This window comes from Drosophila santomea, chromosome 3R (assembly GCF_016746245.2).
Source record: "Drosophila santomea strain STO CAGO 1482 chromosome 3R, Prin_Dsan_1.1, whole genome shotgun sequence".
NCBI lineage: Eukaryota > Metazoa > Arthropoda > Insecta > Diptera > Drosophilidae > Drosophila > Drosophila santomea.
Window position 1 is genome coordinate 2,468,054 of NC_053019.2, and position 23,819 is coordinate 2,491,872.

Here is a 23,819-nt window from a genome sequence, read left to right on the forward strand (position 1 = left end):
ACAGCCACTATCCGCTGGCTGTCATTAAATATGTTTGGTCGGTTTGCCCGTTTTTGTTGCATCCACTGGCGTGTCCATTGTCTTTCGGGGATTGGTTACCCGAGTTGGCCAGGCTCTTGTTTCAGTGGAAGACTTTTTCTCTGGCTAGCTGCTGTTAGCCTCCTTTTTTGTTTTCTTTGCCAAACAAGTGGCTTTCCTATAATCTTAATTGATGTTGAACAAACGGCAGAGCATGTTGCACAAGCCGGAGACGTCTCCACTTTTTGTTCGGGCTGCAAAAATCGCCTGCAAGAGTTTACCATCAGCTACACATTGTTTAAGGAGAGATTTGCATGAGCTACTCAGCTATCTTTAATATTATAAGCAAATCGTTTAAAGCTAAGTGACGAAAGAGGTTAAAAAAAATTGTAACTGGGGACTGAGACCGTAAACAAAAGGATATTATCAATATATACACAAACAATGAGTAGTAAAAATTACAGAAATGACTAGAGAGTTTTGAATGGGTATAGGAGACAAAATTAGATGAAATCCCGCCAAAAGCTAACACTTTCCGGGTTGTAAATACCACGCTGGTTGGGAGTCACACATTTGTCCCCAAAATATCATTCCGCCAGAAAGCCAAAAATATCTTTTCCACCAGAAGAACGCCGAAGATACTTTGAGTGAAAGATGCTCGTGGCGAAACAATTGCAGTGTCGTGTATGTACATACAGTCAGGTACTAAAGTAAAAGTCTGGGAATGAATTATTAGTTCCACTAAAAACCAGTATAATAAAATGAGGTAATGACTCTTTTATAGATCGTACCACTTTAATGGAATATATTGAAAGCCATTAGAAATGTATTTTTAAAGCTGTCAAAGCTAGAAATGTGTTTATTATTCAACTCATCCTCAGTCATCCAATATTTATGAAACTTTCTGTACCCGCACATCTAGATATAAATGGTTGTGCCCGTGTGTACATAGAATTTTGTGTAAGGCATTTTTTAGCCGAGATTTCTGGGGTGTTAGTCCATCGGATACAAATGTATCTTTCGCATCGTAATCACTCAGGAATGCAGAAGCACTACGGCTTCTCTCTCTCTACGGCCTGGTCTATATTTATAATCCAACCAGATCCGAAGCTGGCTTATCAGCAGCTGGAGTTGCACTTGTCAAAACGACAGATACTAATGCACCTAATGTGCATAATCGCAACTGCGTCGCGCAAATAGAAGCTCCTCAAGGTCGCCGGAATAATGAGATCCGACTTCGAGCAGCTGATTTAGCTTATCTAGTATTTGGCCGGAGTGCTCAGATCTTCCAAAACAAGTTTAGCACATAAATACTAAACTGTCCGCGAGTAAATCCGTGAGTTTATTGTGAATTCTTTTAGCTGTACGGCAGCTTCTTGATAAATACACGGTTTTTTGAGTGTTTGCCCATGGAATACCTGGGCTGATAAACCACGCACAGATATCAGATCTGGCGACAAGGCAAAACGGGCGTCAGCAATCAGAAGTCAGAGATAAACAAGATGTAAGAATGACAAAAAATAATTAATAAATAAGAGCCCTCGCTCGAGAAGATGGTGATATGTACGTACGTACATTATAAATAGTTTGCCGCCACTCATAAATAAAGAAAAATTTAATTAAAATCGTATGCTGTCCAAATCTATATGGAGAACCATTAAAAAACCATAAAAGTTTTGACATGTTGCGAACATTTCGCTGTCAGCTGCAGAAGCGCTCCCATCTCATGGCTTCCATCTCCGAACAATAATAACAATTAAGCCAGCTCCTCAGTCCCCCGGGTAACACCTATTTTTTCGCTCTTTTTCGTAACTATTCCATAGGCCTGCCCTCCGCCAGCAGAGTCATTTTGACTGACACGTGACAGCGAGATCCGTGATCCGTGCCAGATGCCCATACCCATACCCATACCCATTCCCATATCCATATCCATGTCTATGCCCATGCCCCCTGCTGCACAACACCAGCCCACATCCCACATCTTCGTCGGCATGCAAAACTTCTTTGTTATGGCCTTTATGATTAATCTGCACAGCTTTTCAGCGGCATATCAGCAACACCTCCAGCGGATTAGGAGCGCATCTAGCTGGGATCCCTTTCAATACCACTTACATGCACATAGCACACCTCCAGAGGTAGCTATTCCCAAGCCCATTCCCAATCCCAGTCCCAGTCACAATCCAGATCCCAAGCTGGAGACGACAACAGCGCACCTTTAATATCCATCGCTCACCTGAACTTGGACTTGAATTGAAATCAAGAGTGGCGTGGCCCAGAGACCTTGCCAGTCTCTTTTGCATTGCAAATCAAATGATTCTCCCAGTTCGTACCCCTTGTGGGGCTCTGTAAAGTGTGAGCTTGAAATCGTATCTTTCGGTTCAAGTTCAGCTCGGTTTGGTTCAGAGCGGCAAGGAGGCACACATTAGAATGAGTCTAGGGGACACCCGATACTAAACATACATTGTTGGGGAATGCTCAGACTTTATATGATTATAAGTTAGAAGAGTGATTGCACTGAGAAGACCGCAGCTACGACCAATAAATTTATGTTTATCTGTCTTAAGTGAGCAAACAAAAATATTAACCATTAAATAAATTATTAAAATGACACTAAGCATTTATAAGCAAGAATATCTCAATATGAATAATTTTATCCATCTTATTCACTTAATACTCACTTCGGCTTAAGAATAGATAAGTTGAAGAGTTTTTCTCAAAACAAAGAGAATTAAAACTTTTAAGCTAAATTTCTTTGTCCGTATCTACAAATGCTTTATCAAAAAGAATGTGGCTTTTAACACCATATAGGGGTTTTCCCACAGTGTCTTGCATCGAACGTTTGCCCGTAGATCAAACCACAAAATCGTAACCCACACCTCGAGGCAAATGGCGGCGAAAAATTGGCTCTCGGGGCGAGGCGCGTAAGACCAGATGCATTCGGCATTTGACTTAGGAACAGCCCAAAAATCCAGCTGGCCAAGATCGAAGATCAAATTATGTCAGTCAGTCGGTTAGTCAGCTATAAGCCAATCTGTCTGCCTTTTTGTCTGTCTGTTTGGGCCGACGTTTCACTTTTGATTTTCGATTTCGCACTTTCACGAGCCGAGTTTCTGGGTTTCTGGCGTAATGACCCCAAAGTTCAACCCGGCTGAACCCGACTCAATGTAGAAGCGATGCAGATACAAATGGGATTGGGCTTGGGATTGGGATTGGGATTGGGCATGGGCATGGAGAGGGTGTTGGAGCGGCAGTTTGGGGCTGAAGTGGGTCTTTAGCTGGAGCTGCACAACATTCAATTAGTACATATTAAATTTGTTTGCCCGTTGTTGTTGGTTTCTCTTTTTTTAAATTTTGTGGGATTTTTTTTTATTTCTTTGGCCAGTCCGAACAATGAAGCGGAACTTAACTCGATTTAAGTTTTTATGAGCGGTATTTTGTAGTTTGTATCTGCTGCCTTGTATCAGCAGACAGCGATAAATTGTGTTATGAAAGTGCACTGCAGATGCAGTGCAGGAAGACCCCGACTTCGACTCCGACTGCGATCCCAGATGCGCCAGTCGAGAGTCAAAGTTGAACAGCAACATGGACTTTAAAGTCTCTGGCCATTGATTGTTACATCGATTTGGGTGATAACTCTGCGGCAATCAAGCGGAGATCGAAATTCAGCGAACACGGGGGAAATCACTTTCATAAATTTATGGCCAGTTCTTTATCTAATCGGTACTTAAGCTGGAGTACATTTAAGACAATTTTTAAACTGTGTTATTTCCGCGTTGAGATTACCGCAGTTGGGTAAATCAAGAAACCACACTTTACTTAAATTATATACAGAGTAACCATCTTTGCGGTATTAAAATGTAATTAATAAGTATGCGATTAAAGCAGATTATTAAAGTGGAAATAAGTGCTAAAAACTCGGTTTAATTTCCGATCATTCATTTGCACATGCAGGAATCTTATTTGGAGTAGCTAGCTTTTATTTCATAAGAATCTCAGTATTATTGAAGATTTCGGCTATGCATTAAATATAACTTATAACTGATATAACTTAATCTCTGGACTTACTAAAAATCCAACAACAGAGTTGCTATCTAATCAAACTACGCCCTAATGCGAACATCTCGTCTGTGCAACTTTCCAGATAAATCTCGAGATTATTCCGCAGAAGGGATGAGCATTTAAATACATAGAAGAGATATGCATATATATTTGTGATTCCCCAACTATGTTTTCACATACAAATGCAGGTTGCATAACCCGGATGCCCGATTAGCCATCTGATACGAAAGCTATTCTCAGGCGCTTTGATGGATTTCAATTACGTAAGCTCCGTTTCCACATTGATATATGCACAAGGGTCGTTGGAAAGGTGGCCGCAGGAGGAGGTGTAGTCCCATCAAAGTTCGATCGTCGTCGTTTCCTAATTTTCGGGTTCCGGACTCCAGGTTTTCGCTGCCAGGGCAGCCGCCTAAATGCTAAATGCACGCCGAGATGGATAGCGTTTTGGGCGATGTAGGCGTGGTCGCAGCTAACTATGGACGAGGTCGTGAGTATCACTCAAATTGCCTTGCCGCATTCATCATCGGACAGCGGCCGAAACAGAAACAGTAAATGTAACATGTGAGCATTGGGGTGGTCCCCCAGATCTCGGTGAATAATTATGATCTACGGGTTGCCCTATACGAAAGTCTCGGAAAGTGAAAGCGGGACTCTTCTAAAGGTTATTAAGAAACCTGGGTGCATAGTGTGTTTATGTATTTATGTATTTATAAAGAAGTTAAACAATAGGTCAGATATGAAAATACATTTATGTGTGAAGTAAATACAAGATTTAATTTTTATACCCGTTACTCGTAGAGTAAAAGGGTATACTAGATTCGTTGAAAAGTATGTAACAGGCAGAAGGAAGCGTTTCCGACCATATAAAGTATATATTCTTGATCAGGATCAATAGCCGAGTCGATTTGGCCATGTCCGTCTGTCCGTCCGTCTGTCCGTCTGTCCGTCTGTCCGTCTGTCCGTCCGTATGAACGTCGAGATCTCAGGAACTACAAAAGCTAGAAAGTTGAGATTAAGCATACAGACTCAGAGACATAGAAGCAGCGCAAGTTTGTCGATTCATGTTGCCACGCCCACTCTAACGCCACAAACCGCCCAAAACTGCCACGCCACACTTTGAAAATGTTTTGAATTTTTTCATTTTTGTATTAGTCTTGTAATTTTCTATCGATTTACCAAAAACTTTTTGCCACGCCACTCTAACGCCTCAAACCGCCCAAGCTGCTACGCCACACTTTTGAAAATGTTTTGATATTTTTTCATTTTTATTGTCTTATAATTTCTATCGATTTGCAAAAACTTTCTGCCACGCCACTATAAGCTACAACGCAAATTGTGTTTAAGACTCTCCTTCTTCACTAGCTGATAACGGTATCAGATATCGGGAATCGACTATAGCGTTCTCTCTTGTTTTGATTGGAGTAGAATACTTAGTATTACACAAACGCCATTAAAAGAGTTTTAATGATAAGTAACATATGAATCAGAATCTAATTTAGTTTATTATTATTCCTTCAATTTACTTAAACACCCTCAGTTATTACAGTAAACTAAAATTTAACAGCCATAAGAGGTAATAAAGTGCCGCAGTTGTGGGTCCACCCAATTTTATAAGACACACACCGCAGTTAAAGTCGTTTTTGCTGCCCCATTGGAGCTGTTAGTTTAGCCGGCTGGGGGCGTGGCCATTCAGCGCTGAACTCCTTTGGCAGAGACGACGTCGTTATATACGAGGCCCCATAATGGGCCGAGCTCTGGCACATATCCGAATATGAGCTTGGAGGGACCACTTGTCCCCAGCGACAGTTTGCCACTTTCTCACCTCCCCCAGGAGCCGGAGGAGAAGCAGGACTGAAATGGGATTGCGAATGGAAATGGGATGGGGGCTGGGAGCTGGGAGCTGAAAGCAACCGATTCCCGACCAGGCAATAAAAGTTCACCACAGGGACAGGACAGTCGCAGGGGCGGTGGGAGATCTGCAGTTGGGCTTAGCTTTTCATTACTTTATTTTCGAGTCTGGACTCAATCTAAATCTGTCTTGCCAATAACAGCAATGCCACCAAAACAAAAACACCAAAAGCAACAACACCAGCCGGCGAGCGGGAAAACTGCACCGGACTCGCGGTGCTCGTTTAAATGCGGAGTTGCAATGGCATTCGTTGTTTGAAAATCCAAAACAGACAGACAAAAAGAAAACAAGAAATAAGTATATTACTCTAAAGGTTATCCCAATCATTGCGATTCGCGAATACCCTACGAGGTATTCGATTACCACGAATTATGCAGCAAATAGAAGGCACCACGCCTCTTTGTGGCACGATCGGAATGCTGATCGAATCAAAGTTACGGGATGCTAATATTAATCATGTATTTTGATTTAATCTTTACTCCAGTGTTCCCATTCACAGCTGAGAATTTATATTGGAAATAAGCATTCCTCCACAACCATTTTCCGATCTCTTTAGCCACAATGTAAATCAATTAATCAGATTATTTAAACAGTTAATTTAACCAACACCTGTCCTTCTGACATTTAATACTTTTTTTAGGTGACACAACCTAAAAAACGCTATATTAAACAGGTTTGGTGTGATAAGGGAACAGCGTTGGTTCGTTATTATTATAGTAATAAAAGTTTATCCCATTTTGTATTTTTAAAAAGGTTTAAAAGCACCTAAGACTGTGTGATAATACAAATGTGTTATTTTCCATTCGAGCCAGTCAGTCACTCACCGGACACGCCTTCAAATAGGGTATATGTAGGTCTTAGAAGAAAAACTAGGAGTCGAAGGAGCAGGCGGGCCAAAAGGAAAACCGAAATCGTTTTTGCGCAATCCTCACAGATCTGATAAGCAGTTAGAGAGCATTAGACCAGCTAGCACACACTCGCAAACGGCAAACTGCAAACGGCAAAGAGCAAACAAACCAATAGACAAACGGAGAAACACATCCACAGCAGGCCCAAAGTGTCTGGGCCAGAGTCTGAGTCTGAGAGTCTGGCTCTGAAAGTCCCAGCATCAGCATCAGCATCAGTACAGCATCTGCATAAAGCCAGCGTCGAGTCAAAATCCACAAGCCCCAATCCCAACTGGCCCGACCGGGCTAACTTTTGAGTGTTGCAGCACTGACTGAGCTTAGCTGGCTGGTTCGGCTCCCAAAAGATCTCCTCCGGATCCCCAGATCCCCCAGTTCCACCAGTTCCCCCAAATACCCAGCAATCCCACCAATCCAATGACTTGAGACTCGCGACGTAACATGCAACATTACATGCCTATAATTTGTTTTCACACAGCAGGACGTTTTCACTCTATAAGACATCAGAAAGAGGTCTTAAATGGTCACATTACTGCCATTTCCAACAGCGTTCAAATGTTCAAAAACGACTGCGACTACGGCTGCATCTTCTCCAGAGTTTCAATGGCCGTGCCTTTTGGCCAGATCTTTCCTACACAGCCTGCGGGCAATGCAATAATGTTTGCTAACTGTTATTTAATATAGTCATTATTTGGCCACAACTTGTCCCACTGAGCAAATGGCACTTCATTCCCCAATTTTCCAACGCGTCCCCCGCGGTATCATTCTGCCGCATCCTCATTTATGCACCGTTGTGGCCCGAACTTTGGCAGACGCAATATGGGTATAGTGCATCCTACACTTTAAGAGTAGTAGTGATGAGAAATATGGCAATTTATAAAAAAAATCATAGCCTAAGAATACTTTAAGGCGTTTAAATTTTTTAATCAATAAATAAGAAACAATAATTCCAAATCTTATTTTGTTGGGTAATTCTCATTATTGGGTCTTTATAAATAATGTGCAAATAAGAAAAGTGTATCAATGTATCGATAGAAATACCTTATATATACCGTTACTTATGATGCTTAAACTTTGCAATCTCTCAAATTTTTATCTTAAAGATATTTCCATAGCATTTGGGTATTAAATTACTACTTCAATTCGTTTCATTTGTAAGGTAACGCAATTTTGGAAGGAGATCGCTTAAAAAAATCGATGATTTCAATAACATTCTTTACAATTCATATAACACTTTAGAAATAAATAAAATCGGCACATTGAATGTTACATTTGATTTATTTGGTTTTCTTTTAATTTCCTTTTCATGTGGAATGGCTATAAATCGTGAGTTTAGTGTAACAGATACGAATTACTCCTTGCATCACTGCACCGATGATCGAATGCACAAGTGCCGGGGCTGGTCATCTACTGCTCCTCCTCCTCCAGCTCCTTCTGCTCCTTATCCCACTGCATCCCAGTCTATCTGGCCCCCGTTTCCCCTTCCGCCATCTCTTTTCACAACTGAGGCTAAGCCCCAATTTGGATTATTTGTAGACATTAAATAAGCTGCGGCCACTGCAAATGCTGGTGGAATTAAGTCGCGCCAGAGTTAAAAATATCCGCGAGACGTCTTGGGATTGTCCCATTGCGAAGTTCCTAGATCGAGTTGTGCCGATAAAGGTGCAGCTGCAGATCAGCTTTACTTGGATGAACAGAGAAGCAGAGGATCAGAGGAGCAGGCGAGGATCAGGATGGGAGGGTATGTGAGTTACCAGGTAAGAGTCATCTTTTCACAATTCAATTGATTGGCAGGCGGGGCATTTACATATGAGCATAGCAAGTGTCCTTTACCGTTATGGCCAGGTAACAATATAATATGAGAGACAGCAAAACAAACAACAAAACAAAACAAAGCCAACTACCAACTGCTGCCCACACTAAACAAGTTAACATTAAGCGTCGGCAGCAGTCAGCAGTCAACACCGTACAATAATAATAACAATAGCAATAAAAATAAAAATAAAATACACGAGAGGAGCGGAAGGGTGAGGGACAAGGAAAACACAACACGAAAAAGTATCTTCAAAATACACTTATGCTGTCTTTTTATGGCATATCTTTTACTTATTTGCCCGCACTTAAGTATCGCTGCTCTTTTCTTCAGATTTTCCCCTTTTTTATTTTCTGTTGTTTTTTCGATTTCGATTTGTATTTTTATACCCGTTACTCGTAGAGTAAAAGGGTATACTAGATTCGTTGAAAAGTATGTAACAGGCAGAAGGAAGCGTTTCCGACCATATAAAGTATATATATTCTTGATCAGGATCAGTAGCCGAGTCGATCTGGCCATGTCCGTCTGTCCGCCCGTCTGTCTGTCCGTCTGTCCGTATGAACGTCGAGATCTCAGGAACTATAAAAGCTAGAAAGTTGAGATTGGGCATACAGACTCCAGAGACATAGACGCAGCGCAAGTTTGTCGATTCATGTTGCCACGCCCACTCTAACGCCCACAAACCGCCCAATACTGCCACGCCCACACTTTTGAAAAATGTTTTGATATTTTTTCATTTTTGTATTGGTCTTGTAAATTTCTATCAATTTGCCAAAAACCGTTTTGCCACGCCCACTCTAACGCCCACAAACCGCCCAAAACTGCCACGTCTACACTTTTGAAAAATAATTTAATATTTTTTCATTTTTGAATTGGTTTTGTAAATTTATATCGATTTGCCAAAAAACTTAGTGCCACGCCCACAAACCGCCCAAAGCTGCCACGCCCACACTTTTGAAAAATGTTTTGATATTTTTTCATTTTTGTATTGGACTTGTAATATTCTATCGATTTACAAAAAAAAATTTTTTGCCACGCCCACTAAACGCCCACAAACCGCCCAAAGCTGCCACGCCCACACTTTTGAAAAATGTTTTAATATTTATCATTTTTGTATTAGTCTTGTAAATTTCTATCGATTTGCCAAAAACTTTTTGCCACGCCCACTCTCACGCCCACAAACCGCCAAAAACTGTCAGTGCTGAAGACTCTCCTTCGCACTTTCACTAGCTGAGTAACGGGTATCAGATAGTCGGGGAACTCGACTAAAGCGTTCTCTCTTGTTATTTTTATTTTCGTAAATTAAACGAAATCGAAATATGGGTCGTCGGCGCGCAGTCTGATTCCGATTCCGCTTTAATTTTTTTCGAGCCTCTCCCTCTAAAAAACCCCTTCGAAAATCAGAAAAATCGGAGATGAAAAAAACTCCTGATCTCGAAACACACTTCCAACAAGAGATGCGAGCCAAATTTCGAGAGCATTATTGGCACGAATTATTAACCTTTTCTTATGCCATGCTTCATTTTTTGTTGGGATCCAAATTGCTTTTTTTTTGGATTTTTTTGTTGGTGCACTTTAAGCCCACATCTCTTTGGGGCGAGAAATTGGCCCAAACATACAGCGCGGAATGAGCCACAATTCGGCACGAAAGATTGTTCCAATTGGAACATGAGACCGCGAAGAGTGCACCTCCATGCATTCGCAATCGCATTCGCACTCGTATTCATACTTATTCATAAGTCCAAAGAACTTTCACACAACTGGGTTAATGGCTAGTCATCATCGCCACCATAGGCGCCTTCTGATGTACATACATACATACGTACTTGGTATGGGTACAGGTATGGGATCCGGTGGAGCTGACCTTGCCCACGCAGAGTGGGTAATGTGTTATGCCCTTCGATTCAACTCGATTCGATTGGATTCGATTCAATTCGATTCGGGTTTTCACCTTTCTACCGTTACGAGGCGATCACTGGGAAGTTGGAGCACAGCGCACTATTTGATTTGATTTGATGGATTTGAATTCCGCGCGAATCGCGGTTAATCCCACTGATAACTGATTCACGCAGCGCGAGCGGCTTCTGTTTTGGCGCTTTTATCCGCGGAGACCTCCGAACACGGCCAAATGTAATTGCCAAATGAAGATCACTCCAACAACCGGCCCTGTATTCTGCCGTGAGGTTGTTGTTGCTGCAGTCCCGACATATGGTGAATATTCGTATTGGTATTCGGTCAGCTCAGCTGCTCTGCTGGTCTGATGCACAGTGGGACCGATCGATCGGTGGTAAGAAATTAGTTGTTAAAAGTTTTTTAAAATGTGTGTAAAACAAATTGCAAGCCAAAAACTGGTTTTAAAATAAAAAAAAAATAAAGAAATAAATGCAAAATATATGAAAATATTTTGCAATTACTTAAATAGATAGACACTTTTTTAAATATTAATTATAATATAAATGTTTTAGACACATCATGGACTAAGAAAACACGAAAAGAAATAGAGGTTGTCAAAATTTTTTTCATATTTCCACTGTAGAAAACGCACAAAGCTATCTGGGTGCTCATAAATGCGTTTTCATTTAAAATCGATAGTTTCTTATCGAAAATGTATTTTTTTTATTCAGTAAGGAGGTTTATTAAAATGTGCAACAAAATAAGTCTGATTTTTCCTAAATAAATACTCATTGAAATGGAATTCTTTTTAAATATATAAAAATTAAAAAGTAAAGAAATCAAACAATTCCAATTTTCGCAGAATTTAAAATGTATACTTTTTATTTCATATGTAGCAAAAATATATTTTCCGATAAATAAATATCGATAATTCCCATTTTTACGCACGCGTGACAACCCTATTACTCAAGCCGTTGTTGTTTTTTCAATTAAGCGATTATTATTTAAAAAAGGTACGCCCACGCCCTAGAAACCAAAACAATTTGGACATTTTTAAAGGATATATCACAGGATAACCTTTCGAAGTAACTATCACTTGAAAAACTGAAGAGAATAGTAAATTTGGACGGCGTTTGCAATGACCAATATATTTGGGCGTTGACGCTGTCACGCAGGCCAAAAAAGTTTGTGATTGAAAAGTGTTTATAGTGTTCCCCGGTGTTTTCCCACAGCAACATGGTAGTGCTGAGTTCCTGCTGGTCGCCTATCATCTGGTCGGATAATGTCCGGACAGGGAGTTACGCCGTGGCCGCCTATACGGCTGCACTATCCGCCGTAATGATCACGCTGATTTCTTATATGCTGGCAGGCGGGGAGTCTGCGCAGCTCTATTCCCCGCTCTTTGAGACGGATATCCGTTCATCGATGCCCGTGGCAGGTGGATTCTTCATCATCTACTTCCTGCTGATCATCCTGTCCTCCTATTTGGTCTACTACGGCATTAAGATCAGGTAAGACAAGCTTTTGCTTCATATATGCATTGATCCAGTCACGACTTATCTATTTGCAGCACTCGGGGATGGCTACTGCCCTGGTTGGGTCTCATTGGCCTGGCCATTCTCTTTCAGTTTTGCTGGAGCCTTTGGCTTATTGGAGGCTACTATATTTATGTGAGTACCAACTACTTTTTGCATGAATTGAAGCTAATAAATTACTTTTTCGCCGACAGCTGGAGCAAACCTTCTCGGCCCTTTTAAACTTTGTTTGGGTAGCCTATAATGTAAGTGGTTGAGATTCAAAATCCTGGATCATCATGTTTATAAACCCATTTTACTTATACCCTCAGATCTATTGCTGGCTGGTGGTCTTTTCGCAATACCAGATATTCCTGGAGATCCAGAATCCAAACATTGAGCTGCTCATGCCATGATAGGAGAACCTTCGTACGAAAGCTCAAATAATGCATTAAAATACTTTTTGACTTGACACATATCAGAAGCTCCGTCCATGCGCATTTTTACAATAAGAATTCCGTACAATTCCACAGATGCCTACCAAATAGTTTTATACAAATTTATATATTTTACACACCTTTATACACAATCAAATATACTAATGTGTAAATCGAATGCCTTAGTCTGCTAAACGACAATTAAAGAAATAGATTCGTAAAACTACTGGATACGGTGCTCCTTGGGGCCAAGAAATCATTGTGGGTTTTGAATATCAACGTTTATTACCGTAAATTAAGTTTAGGTGTACTCTAATTATACGAGTTTGTGTGTGTATGTGTGTGTGTGTGTGTGTGTGTGTGTGTTTACATCGAGAAAGGTATTATTTGTACAGAAACTTTAAATGAAAACTGACGACCTTTAACCACAGAAGCAGGGTATCTAAACTGGATGAAAGACGAGGAAGTCGGAAAAGGATCGGGTATAAGAAAGTCATTAAATATACATAAAGGTAAATCTTAGGATCGAATATTTTACAGAGCCTGGTGTTTGACACAGAGCAATCGGCTGGGATCGCTGGCCTAATAGACTAGGTCTTCTCCTCCTTCTCCTTGTTGTAGCGCTCCAGTTCCTTGAGGAACTGCGCCTTGGGTTTCATTACATTTGGCCGTTCTCCGCGGCAGTTGGGGCAGAACCACTTGCCCTTTGGTTTGAGCACCAGGGAGACGCACGAAAAATGGAACCACTCGATGGGGCACAGGTCGTTGTCGCACAGGATCATCTCGCCGAAAGAAATCTGCACCAAAAAACGCGATTTGTGGTGAATCTTTTTATAAGCAAAAGTACTGCGAACTCACCTGATTGCAGACACAGTAGGTAGGCTCGTCCGGATCAATGGTCTCCGGCGGAGGCGTCTCCTCGCGCGTACTGGCATTGGCATTTGAAGCCCCAGATCCGCGTACCTTGCGTTTTTTCTTCTTGCCGGAGTTGTTGCCACCGACTACGCCGGCTCCGCTTCCGCTGGCACCACTACCTCCAGCTGCTACACTGCTCGTGGCTGCTGAGCCGCTAGCCAAACTGCCGGAAGTCGACTGTAGACTAGCCTTGCGTCCTTGTCCCGCTCCACTGGCACCGCCCAACGAGGATTTGCGCTCGGCACTGCCACCACCACTACCACTGGCTTCATTTGCAGAGTTGGACTCGTTGCCGCCCATTTCCAGAGAGCTTCCGTTGTTGACAACGCTCTCGTTTCGCCTCCTCGACCTCTTGCTGCCTGTGCGCTGAAGATCTCCGCCAGCACCGCCTCCTCCACCGCTGACATTGCCATTTGAGCCGCTGTTGCCGCCATTACTGACATGGCTTGAGCGCTCCGAGTTGGACGTTGAGCCGCTACAGTTGCCGGAGGTCATGGCAATGGAACTGGACACAACACCACTTGCATAGCCGCCCAAGGCGTAGAGATTTTTGGCCGAAAGCAGGCCGTTTCCATTCAGGCCGCCATTGCCGGTGCCCGCTTGGTTGCCCTGCTCCCTCATCGGGCTCTGCAGACGTTGCAGCTTCGAGGGCGCGCCATCGTCCAGAAGCGCATACCGATCGCGGTCCTCCTTCAGGTCCAGGTTCTGCTGGTCGGTGTCCAGCTGCCGCAACTTTCCGTCAATTATCTCCTGCATATGATTGACGATTTGCATTTTTTCGTCGCCCAGTTCCTGCGCCTGAATGAGACTCTGGTGCATCCTGGAGATGCTTCTAGACCGTCGCCCGGCATCCAGGGAGTTTTGCAGGGACAGATACAGGTCGTAGTAGTGGTCCACGTCGCGAATGAGGCCTGCAAATCGAAGAGATTGCCCCAAGAGGAAGGTTAGGTTTTTCGCTTTTCCAACAGGCGTACTTTTGGCCAGAACTCACCTCTGTACTGGACATCTATATCGCGGATGCGGGACAACTGGCGCTGCACGTCGTCCGGCAGGTTCTCCACCGAATCGATATAGTTGTCCACATAGGTGGCCGAATTGATGGCCTCCGACTCGGATGCAATGGGGTTTATCATCTTGTTTGGACTGCGAATCGCTCTATTTCCGCCGCGACATCGGCTCGGGGACGTGGGATCAGGTGAGAGCTGCTCTTCCGGCGCTCTGGAAGGGATCGGCTGACTATATAGTGCTCCGATTCCACTCAGTTCCAACTTTTTGTATGGCGTTGCGAGTCGCAACTTGCGACTGTACTCGTGTGTGCGTGTATGTGTGCGTTGGTATTATTTATATGTATGTATACAATGGATGGTGCTTTGCAACACTAATCGGCTGGTGTTTTGCTGCACTGAAAACAGGGTGGTTAACGGCACTGTTGTTTCAGTTGAACTTTTTATAATTGAATTTATATAGTTTTAAAATTTGAAACACATTATTTATTTATCAATTCCAATTCATCAATAGAAAGTATTTAAAATAGTTTCTCACATTCCTGAAAAAAAGGCAATTAAATAAATACTTTTAATATTGTTAATTCAAATTATTCTTATTATTATAATGGTAAAATCATTCTATTGCCCTGTTATCTTTTACTGTGACTTTTGAACAGCCTACAACTAGTGTTGAAAAAGCATTCAAGGCCAACCCTCTTAACTGTTAGCATTTGCGTGGGAAACTGGAGTAATTCAAATATCCATATAACCAGCATTTTTAAATTAGGAAAAAGAAGTGCAATTATTTTATTTTTTGTTTGGTTACTAGTTTATTTCAATATTCTTTCTTTGTGACATACGTCAAGTGACCTGTCAATTGAGAAGTCAAGTTTCATGTTAGTCAATACATAATAATCCTACTTATACTAATAATATATTTACAATATATGTTTTCTGTCTCAATTTTCTATGTCGGCACTTACTTCATGTGCAATCAGCCTAAAAGTATTACGTATATTTGCCATGTGAGTATACCGATATTTATAAAAATTAGATGTATTCAAAGAGTTTGAGTCTATTCTTCCTGAGTTCTGGCTCGCACTTCTTGTGCATTTGGCTTAATCATAGTGAAGTATTGTTTTTGAGATTCGAAGTCCAGCTTGTTGATATCGTTAGTAGCTTTGAAAATCTGTAAGTATATATTGCAGTCTGTTGATTTCCTCTTCCTCGGCTTTTTGCACATTATCCCTATGCAATTTGGAGGTTTTGTGTTTGTTTAGATTATATCTATGGCGGTAGTGAACATCACAGAGCTCGCACCTGGTGAAATAAATAAAAAACAAGAGAGAACGCTATAGTCGAGTTCCCCGACTATCTGATACCCGTTACTCAGCTAGTGGAAGTGCGGGAGAGAGTTTTCAACACTGACAGTTTTTAGCGGTTTGTGGGCGTTAGAGTGGGCGTGGCAACATGAATCAACAAACTTGCGCTGCGTCTATGTCTTGGGAGTCTGTATGCTTAATCTCAACTTTCTAGCTTTTATAGTTCCTGAGATCTCGACGTTCATACGGACGGACAGACGGACAGACAGACGGACGGGTCGACTCGGCTATTGATCCTGATCAAGAATATGTATACTTTATATGGTCGGAAACGCTTCCTTATGCCTGTTACAACGAATCTAGTATACCCTTTTACTCTACGAGTAACTGGTATAATTAAATGGGCAATATTCGGCATCTTAGGTTTTTTGCACCCACCTATGAGGACGTTTTCCTGTGTGTACATCCAGGTGCTTTGTAAGTAGTGAGCTCAGCAAGAATCCCTTCAAGCAGATATCACAGCGAAACGGAAACTTTTCATGTAAAGCCTGATGCCGCTTCATGGCAGATGGGTCTGCGAATGACCTGTGACAATTTTTGCACTGGAAGGGCCTGGTGCCGTTGTGGGAGTTCATATGTAGGGCTAGACCGTTCTTGCTGGTATAACTTTTGGGGCACTTGGTGCAGTAGTGGCGACTGGCGCCTTCTTCCCTCGATTTCTTCTGCGAGCGAATGCGATTGCCTGCCCCATGAACATTTCTGAAGTCGTGGGAAATGATTAGATGACAGGACCACCAAATAGTTCAGTACCTACCTCTCGTGTCTGTGACGACTACTTGCGTTTGAGAACGACTCATTGCAATGGTTGCAGCGAAAGGGATGCTCCCCCTTGTGCCGCACCCTTACGTGAATGTTGCGCGTATATACATCGTAGAACTTCTTCGGACACTCTGGGCACTCAAAGTCCTTGGCGCTATTGTGCCGGAGCAAGTGCATCTGTAGCTGAATGCGTTGGCGGAAAGAGTGTCCGCACTTGTCGCAGACGTAATTGAAAGGCTTGGCTTGAACTCTTTCGCGCTGCCTTCGTTTCTTCTCCTCTGGACTCACCCTCAATCGAGGTCGCTTTGGTAGTGGAAGCGAATACTTTGGTTCAGCTTCTTTTTGGCTATTGTATTCACCCAACACAACCTTATAGACCTTAGCTCCGTACTCTACTTTACCAATCTCTGCCTCAGTCTTACATTTTTGTATGCCAATTATTTCATTCCATGATGGCTTTTTTTGCTCCAGAGCTAAGACTTTTTCTGTATCTTCGCCAAGACCTAAGTCGTCTTCACTCAGTGACTGAGTGACTCTAGTGACTGACTCTAGATCCAGTGGAAAGTCCTCTTCATCCAGGGCGCACTCACTTTCGGACCACAGCTCTGGGCTGAAATCTTCTGGTCCTAGGACTTCCTGCGCCTGCTGGACGGACTCTTCATAGAGGACATTTTCCAGCTCCGACTCCATTTCTTCGTCACAAATTTGGAAATTGTACTTTTCCGTCGTCTGCCTAAGCTTTTTGTCAATCTGCTGGCACTTGCCTCGGAATTCTACGGCTTTCTTCAGAGTTTCCTGGCACGTTGCACAAATGTGATGCGGTAGCTCCTTTACTCCTTGTTGAATCTGCATAAAATGTAAGTTGATTTATTCACTCGACTTTATTTTATCTTTAGATGGTGGATTGATTTTTCTGTTAAATTTTAAGAAATATAACTGCGTATATTTTTATTAGCCATCAAATATTCTTGTTATATATGCATATACATATTTATGCACATTCTCCTATGTAAACATATAATACTTATGCCGAATTATCAACTTATTTTCTGTGTATAAGAAATTACATATTATGTACCCTATAAGCCTTATCAACAAACTTTACTTATGAAGCGAAGATGGAGGAATACACAAGTATGTAGAGTATACACAATGAAGTTAAATGATTAGTTTTATATGCAATTTTCGCAAAACAAATCAACCCACTCCTTGTTAGACATACCCATACTCCAGTGGTGACCTTTATGTGGTGAAGGAGCGCCATGTTGTCCCTGTCATAGAGATCCTTAACACCCTCATCCCGTGATATGATGCGAAAGCAAGTGCGACACTTGCTACCAGGCGGGAGATCCCACTCCTGGAGCCCAGAGCTTTCCTCTTCAGAATGACAGTCAAAGAACGCACTGTCTGGCGTGGCAGTGGAGCTGGTGGCGCTAGTGGCGTCATTGTCGTCTGGCTCCGCCAGGAGTAGTTTCACTAGCTTTTTGTTGACCTGCCTTGAGGAGCGCTCATTTCGCGCTCTTTTCACCGTGTCTTTGTTGTTGTTTGAATGGCTCTCCTTAAACAAGAAAAGAACAGAAGGTATATACATATATACGAGATTAGAACACTAATGATGCACAAGAGGAGTCTGAGTGACACACCCATTTTGAATGGCTGGCTTTCCTGGACGACCACATCTTGGAAAGTTATCCGCAAATTATTGGGTTTTTTTCGTTTTGGCAATATTGAGTGGAAAGTTTCCGGTGGAAAGTTTCGCGGGCTGTTGGGAAATTTTTCCCCCGGAAAATGAGTTTGCTTTCACCGTGATGTTTTTTAAAGAACTCGCAAAGAAATCTGTTGCCGCGGATGTCAACTGCGCACTTCATCCTTTGCCGGCAAACTGCGATTTTTCTGCAAAACAGCAAGCCGGGTTTGCAGGGCTGCACAACCTTGAATTAGGGGTTGAATTCAGGGCTGCGGCCATGTGCGTAGCCAAAAACACTTTTCAGGGGCTGCGATTATAGTACATTGCTTCAAGCATTTATTATCTTTAAGTATTTGTCTTTATCTTTAGCTTGCTCTTTCATTAAAACTAGCAAATAGCTTCCCCACAAAGCGAGTTTTTATACACCTAACTTTTATTTTAGAATATGAAGTAAAGCTAAACTAAATAAACTAAATAATTTGTTGACCAGTGTAATAGGTAAAAATACACAGAGGTGCATAAATAGATACCTAAGTTACTCATTTCACTGCAGCTTAGAGAGATAAAGCTGTATAGTTTAAGCGAGGAAAATAGGATGTCTAAATATAGCATCAGAATAAATAATGTAACATTAGGTATTTATGCAATTTATAGAAACCATCTTAACAATCTTAGTTTTTATTTTGAAAAAAACGTACAATCTAAAACAAAGTTAAGTAATGATGAAGGCGAATTTAGTACAGATTTTTCAGGATTCTTTTGCTCTTCAACTTTTATGCGAAGATTCATGGTCTTGCAGTGGGCCAAAGACCAAAGGTTTAGATTCCTCTGCCAGGAATTGGATGATGTATTCCTGGCTGTTCATTGCGCATTCATTAAGAATATCAGCAATCAGAGGTTCGATATTCACCTGGGTGAAATCCGCTGCTCGGCAGACGGAACTTCAGAGAGTTGAAGTAGAAAAGATTCCTTGTTCTCGACGCCTTGATAAAAAAACTTTCTTTGCCCCTCTTGCTTCCCTGCCATAAAACTCATATAGACCACATTAAAAGCGAGTCTTTGGACACTGTCCTGGTTATCTAAATTGCTAGTAATTTCCCACGTTGTTTTTCTACTAGCCGCAAGAAGGACTGCCGAAAGGAAATAGTAACATAAAGATCAAGATAAAGGTCTTGCTTATTTGTGGTGATTAGTTCACATCATGCATTAATTAATCAATGCATACTTAATACCAACTCCTTAGCTTTTTAAGTTACCGAAATCTCGCCGTTTACACGAACGACAGATGAAAATGGCTAGGCCAATTCGCCTCGATCAAGAATACATATACTTTATAGTGTAGGGAACGCTTCCTTTAGCCTGTTTTATATTTTCAAGTCTCTAGAGCACTCTGAACGACTTAAAGCAGACTGATAATGTAATATTTTTTGAGATAATTTTTCTGCTGCTTTAGTTTTTATACCCGTTACTCGTAGAATAAAATGGTATACTAGATTCTTTAAAAAGTATGTAACAGGCAGAAGAAAGCGTTTCCGAACATATAAAGTATATATATTCTTGATCAGGATCAATAGCCGAGTCGGTCCGTCCGTCCGTCTGTCTGTCCGTCCGTCCGTATGAACGTCGAGATCTCAGGAACTACAAAAGCTAGAAAGTTGAGATTAAGCATTCAGACTCCAAAGACATAGACGCAGCGCAAGTTTGTTAATTCATCTTGCCACGCCCACTCTAACGCCCACAAACCGCCCAAAGCAAACACGCCCACACTTTTGAAAAGTGTTTTGATATTATTTCATTTTTGTATTAGTTTGGTAAATTTCTATCGATTTGCCAAAAAACTTTTTGCCACGCTCACTCTAACGCCCACAATTTGCCAAAAACTGTCAGTGTTGAAGACTCTCCCCCGCACTTCCACTAGCTGAGTAACGGGTATCAGAAAGTCGGGGAACTCGACTAGAGCGTTCTCTCTTGTTTTATTTTTTTAAAGTTCCAGAGGGACATTTGTCATGTCAACAAACCTTACAAGAAACGAACGATTCACCCTTTGGGTTGGACAGTAATATCTCCACCTGGGTTCTTTGACTGCTCCTCGACTTTCATGCGGTGGTGCTTTGACTTGTAGTGGGTGGCCAGGGCGTTCCTCCTATTGAAGGACGTCTGGCAGAGCTCGCAGCTAAAGGAAATGTATCTAGTAGAGATTCGAATACCGTTCTGTTTGCCTAAAACTCACTGGAATGGCTGCTCCCCCGTGTGCACCACGCTGTGGTCCTTGAGGGCCGTCGAAGTCTTAAAGGCCTTCTGGCAAGTGGAGCACACGTGTGGTCGATGGACGGGGCTCTCTTTGTGGTTCCGCTCGTGGTTGAGCCGCTTGAGGCAGTTGTCAAATCGCTTGCCGCAGTACTTGCACACGTAGGGCAATTCGCCGCGATGCTTGATCCGCACGTGCAAATTGAGCAGGTGTTGGGTGAACTCCTTGCGGTCGCATTCCTTGCACTGGAACTCCTTGGTACCCTTGTGCCGTCTGAGGTGGACATTGAAGTTGCCCTTCTCGCTAAAAGTTTTGCCGCATTGGTCGCAGAAATATAGTCTGTGCTCCAGGGCATACGCTCTTTTGGCAGCCCCCCATTTATTTCGAGTGGCATATTTGTCCTCTTTGCTCTTATTCCTTCTGGTGGGGGAAACTTCGTCAGCAGTGGCAGGGGTAATAGAGTTAGTATTCTCCATTTCCACCATTTCATTGCCAGCGCACTCCTCTAAGTAGTCTTTCCTTCTTGTCTTTCTTCGCTTTTTCCGTACCTCCTCGGTGACTTGTGGTATTCTGGGGTCTTCCTTCATTACTTGTAAAATTTCGGACTCAGCCTCTTTTTGATTTATGGACTCCTCAGGTTTCACATCTGAAAGCAGGAGCTCGCTCTTCACCAGGATAGGATCCTCGCATCGAAGAGGATCGACGAGATCGGCAGGAGGAATTTCGGGGACGATCAAGGGATAAATAGGAGTTTCTAGTGTCCTAAGAGGAATTTCATCCACTATCTTGCTGCGTTGTGGTGGGATCCTCCCCTGCACAAGGATATTTTGTGGCTGTGCAAGAGGGACGATGTTGATCGGCACGATGTTAACAGGCACAACATCCACACCACTTTTTGCTCTATTATTCCTGTCTTCCCTGGTAGTTTTTTGCTCTGAGCCCGAAACCTCTTGTTTGCTCTGATTTTCGAACCAAGAGGAGTTGGTTTTGATGCAGAGCTCCCGGAAGGCGATGGCATCATTCAGGTCCAGCAAGCAGGATAAGCAGATCCTCGTGGGCACACCCGACTGGTGTCTCAGCTGGAATCGAACAGGGGCATGACTCCGTGCTTACTGGGAATGTTCACCTACCCAAAGGCCCGTCAGTTTGAGAATGTTGTTCAGGACGTCGCTGCCCTCTTTGTCGAAGAGTGCCTTGGCGTGCTCGGCCTTCTGACCACAGGTGCGGCACAGCGTGGTCATCCTCTTGGTAATTTCAGTTAAATTTTATAATTTTGTTCAAGTAAACAAAGTTGGACTTGTGTTTGACAAACAATGTCGTTTATCATTGTTTTGTGTGAATGGCACATTTTAAAGTGTGCTACAAGTAACCACTTCTTTTTTCAAAAGTAATAAGTACAGCCAAATATTACGATATTTTTTTCTTATTAATATCTTAAAACGTCTAGCATTAGCCTTTCCTACTCTATATTACTATACATGGGCGCAAATTGCATTTAAAAAGCGCTCCTATTTTCCTAACAGCCTCTAATCGAGTGGCAGCACTTGACAACAAACTATTTGTACCTCATTTCTTTTTTGAATCGTTCTCGGACTTAACACTAGCTGCGGTCACCTTCTTTTGGTGCAGCCTGGATCGGTAGTGGGTCTTCAAGTTCGAGTTCCGCGTGAAGGACACTTTGCACACCTCGCAGCTGAGGGAAGAATAGGAAATAAAGCGTTGCAAATTTAAACTAGTAACATTTCAAGCAGGAAGTAGTAAACAATAAATGTATCTCCATAAGATCTTACTGGAAGTTGCGCTCGCCGGTGTGGACTACCTCGTGCTTGGACCTCTGGTAGTTCGACTCGAATCGCTTGTCGCAGTAGTTGCACTTGAAGTTCTTTGGTGTCGCTCTATTCCGGTGCACCCGGCTGAAAGAATGGGAGAGTTAGAGGGGCATTTCAGGGTATTCAGTATATATACTCACTTTTCGTGGCGAGATCGCATAGTACTGTGTACGAATCGCTCGCCGCAGAATTGGCAGGCGTAGGGCTTTTCTCCGCGGTGCTTTACCCGAATGTGAATGTTCAGGATGTACCTGTTGAACTCCTTTTGGCCGCATTCCGGACACTCGAAGGGCTTGACGCCAGAGTGCCTAAGCACGTGCAGGTTGAAATTGCCCTTGTCGGTAAATTTCTTGCCGCAATGATCGCAGACGTGAACCTTCCGGCTTACATATGTTTTTCGTTTTTTTTTCGCTGGTTTCAGAAAGTCGGTGTCTTCGTTTTTGGGAGATGATTCGGATTTAAGTGACTTTCTAGGGTATTTTTGAGGCGGCTTTTTATCTTTGTTGGGGACCGATTGACGAGGTTTTCCTGGAGTATACGAAATATCATCATCATCATCATCATCATCATCTGTATCGTAGTCGTCATCTTCGTTCTGCCAAAGCTCGTCGTCATCTTGCTGTGAGTCCTCCACATCTTGCTGTGACTCCTCATCTTGCTGTGACTCCTCCTCTTCTTGCTGTGACTCCTCATCTTGCTGAGACTCCTCCTCATCTTCCCGTGCTTTCTTTTTATCCACCATATCCTTATCATCTTGCTGTGGCTCTCGCTCATTATCCAGCATCTCCTCATCATCGTCGGGTAAATAGCGGTTATTCTCCACAAATTCCTCCTGCTCATCACCCTCACTTTCCTCCTCCTCCTTCTTGTACATATCGTGCTCCTCCTCCAGTCCCTCCTTATCCGCATAGGACTCCTCGTACAGCACTTCCTGCTCGACTTCCGCATCGTTGATCTTCAGCACCTCGTGCGCGTCGCTCAGCGGATCATCCCAGCAGGCGTCATCTTTGGCTTCCAGTTCCAGGCCTCGCCGCTGGATCGTCAGCCGATTGTTGGTCTTGATGCAGACGTGCCTGAAGGCAATGGCGCTTTTCAGGCTCAGCAGGCAGCAGGAGCACATATATCTGGGCAGCTTCGAATGATCAGTGAGCTGCAGATCAACGTACATTAGTGGTTTGAATTTCCCAATTGAATTTCCAATTGACACACTCACCCAAACGCCCGTCACCAAAGCGATTTGCCTGACCGTTTTACTGCGCTTATCGAATATGCTTACTGGATTTTGGGTGTATATTAAATCTCCACACAACCGGCATTGTGGCGTCATTTTCAAGAGTTGTTTTCGAGCCAAAATTCCTTGCTTTATTGATGGGTGCTTCTTCATCTTGGGCGATTCGCAGCGAACGTTTGGTTTCTGTCCGCGTCCCTGGGTGACTGCCAAGGGATGGCGCCAGAATTTGAAAAT

General features: G+C 42.7%; 5 protein-coding genes across 7 annotated transcripts; 1 reads left to right on the forward strand and 4 right to left on the reverse strand.

Annotated features, from left to right (window-relative positions):
- The first annotated feature begins 11,544 nt into the window (after nucleotides 1-11,544).
- LOC120452730 lies at nucleotides 11,545-12,726 on the forward strand. 2 transcript variants are annotated; one of them, XM_039637098.1, is made up of 5 exons: nucleotides 11,545-11,682; nucleotides 11,830-12,108; nucleotides 12,168-12,267; nucleotides 12,327-12,377; nucleotides 12,444-12,726. In XM_039637098.1, the coding sequence occupies exons 2-5, from the start codon at nucleotides 11,834-11,836 to the stop codon at nucleotides 12,525-12,527; spliced, it is 510 nt and encodes a 169-aa protein (XP_039493032.1). In that variant the 5' UTR covers nucleotides 11,545-11,682; nucleotides 11,830-11,833; the 3' UTR covers nucleotides 12,528-12,726. The 2 variants fall into 2 exon arrangements, with proteins under 2 accessions (XP_039493032.1, XP_039493033.1); XM_039637099.1 differs by having other exon boundaries at nucleotides 11,551-11,610.
- An 88-nt stretch (nucleotides 12,727-12,814) lies between these two features.
- On the reverse strand, nucleotides 12,815-14,797 carry LOC120452729 (inhibitor of growth protein 1). Its single transcript, XM_039637097.2, has 3 exons — nucleotides 14,455-14,797; nucleotides 13,407-14,374; nucleotides 12,815-13,345 (listed from the first exon to the last, which is right to left on the reverse strand). Exons 1-3 carry the CDS (start codon nucleotides 14,594-14,596, stop codon nucleotides 13,139-13,141), a joined length of 1,317 nt encoding a protein of 438 aa, XP_039493031.1. The 5' UTR covers nucleotides 14,597-14,797; the 3' UTR covers nucleotides 12,815-13,138.
- A 719-nt stretch (nucleotides 14,798-15,516) lies between these two features.
- Nucleotides 15,517-18,501, reverse strand: LOC120453842 (zinc finger protein 182). The gene is made up of 5 exons (XM_039638737.1): nucleotides 18,234-18,501; nucleotides 17,813-18,148; nucleotides 16,586-17,436; nucleotides 16,210-16,530; nucleotides 15,517-15,769 (listed from the first exon to the last, which is right to left on the reverse strand). Exons 1-5 carry the CDS (start codon nucleotides 18,267-18,269, stop codon nucleotides 15,622-15,624), a joined length of 1,692 nt encoding a protein of 563 aa, XP_039494671.1. The 5' UTR covers nucleotides 18,270-18,501; the 3' UTR covers nucleotides 15,517-15,621.
- Nucleotides 18,502-20,205: 1,704 nt separating this feature from the next.
- Nucleotides 20,206-21,822, reverse strand: LOC120453844 (zinc finger and SCAN domain-containing protein 31). Of its 2 annotated transcripts, none has more exons than XM_039638740.2 (3): nucleotides 21,656-21,822; nucleotides 20,508-21,604; nucleotides 20,206-20,465 (listed from the first exon to the last, which is right to left on the reverse strand). In XM_039638740.2, the coding sequence occupies exons 1-3, from the start codon at nucleotides 21,764-21,766 to the stop codon at nucleotides 20,315-20,317; spliced, it is 1,359 nt and encodes a 452-aa protein (XP_039494674.1). In that variant the 5' UTR covers nucleotides 21,767-21,822; the 3' UTR covers nucleotides 20,206-20,314. The 2 variants fall into 2 exon arrangements, with proteins under 2 accessions (XP_039494674.1, XP_039494675.1); XM_039638741.2 differs by having other exon boundaries at nucleotides 20,211-20,450.
- A 110-nt stretch (nucleotides 21,823-21,932) lies between these two features.
- LOC120453843 (transcription factor Ouib) lies at nucleotides 21,933-23,729 on the reverse strand. Its single transcript, XM_039638738.2, has 4 exons — nucleotides 23,568-23,729; nucleotides 22,495-23,504; nucleotides 22,316-22,438; nucleotides 21,933-22,218 (listed from the first exon to the last, which is right to left on the reverse strand). The coding sequence occupies exons 1-4, from the start codon at nucleotides 23,679-23,681 to the stop codon at nucleotides 22,092-22,094; spliced, it is 1,374 nt and encodes a 457-aa protein (XP_039494672.1). The 5' UTR covers nucleotides 23,682-23,729; the 3' UTR covers nucleotides 21,933-22,091.
- Nucleotides 23,730-23,819: the final 90 nt, after the last annotated feature.

Coding starts and splice junctions, on each gene's coding strand:
- LOC120452730 (XM_039637098.1), top strand. CDS start 11,834: ATGGTAGTGCTGAGTTCCTGCTGGTCGCCTATCATCTGGTCGGATAAT. Junction 12,109..12,167: donor TACTACGGCATTAAGATCAG/GTAAGACAAGCT, acceptor ATCTATTTGCAG/CACTCGGGGATGGCTACTGC. Junction 12,268..12,326: donor TTGGAGGCTACTATATTTAT/GTGAGTACCAAC, acceptor TTTCGCCGACAG/CTGGAGCAAACCTTCTCGGC.
- LOC120452729 (XM_039637097.2), bottom strand. CDS start 14,596: ATGATAAACCCCATTGCATCCGAGTCGGAGGCCATCAATTCGGCCACC. Junction 14,375..14,454: donor TATAGATGTCCAGTACAGAG/GTGAGTTCTGGC, acceptor TTCGATTTGCAG/GCCTCATTCGCGACGTGGAC. Junction 13,346..13,406: donor CCTACTGTGTCTGCAATCAG/GTGAGTTCGCAG, acceptor TTTTTGGTGCAG/ATTTCTTTCGGCGAGATGAT.
- LOC120453842 (XM_039638737.1), bottom strand. CDS start 18,269: ATGTGGTCGTCCAGGAAAGCCAGCCATTCAAAATGG. Junction 16,531..16,585: donor AGTCGTCACAGACACGAGAG/GTAGGTACTGAA, acceptor CCACGACTTCAG/AAATGTTCATGGGGCAGGCA. Junction 15,770..16,209: donor ACAGGAAAACGTCCTCATAG/GTGGGTGCAAAA, acceptor TTATTTCACCAG/GTGCGAGCTCTGTGATGTTC.
- LOC120453844 (XM_039638740.2), bottom strand. CDS start 21,766: ATGACCACGCTGTGCCGCACCTGTGGTCAGAAGGCCGAGCACGCCAAG. Junction 21,605..21,655: donor TCAAACTGACGGGCCTTTGG/GTAGGTGAACAT, acceptor GTTCGATTCCAG/CTGAGACACCAGTCGGGTGT. Junction 20,466..20,507: donor ACGGGGGAGCAGCCATTCCA/GTGAGTTTTAGG, acceptor AATCTCTACTAG/ATACATTTCCTTTAGCTGCG.
- LOC120453843 (XM_039638738.2), bottom strand. CDS start 23,681: ATGACGCCACAATGCCGGTTGTGTGGAGATTTAATATACACCCAAAAT. Junction 23,505..23,567: donor CTTTGGTGACGGGCGTTTGG/GTGAGTGTGTCA, acceptor GTTGATCTGCAG/CTCACTGATCATTCGAAGCT. Junction 22,219..22,315: donor ACCGGCGAGCGCAACTTCCA/GTAAGATCTTAT, acceptor TTCTTCCCTCAG/CTGCGAGGTGTGCAAAGTGT.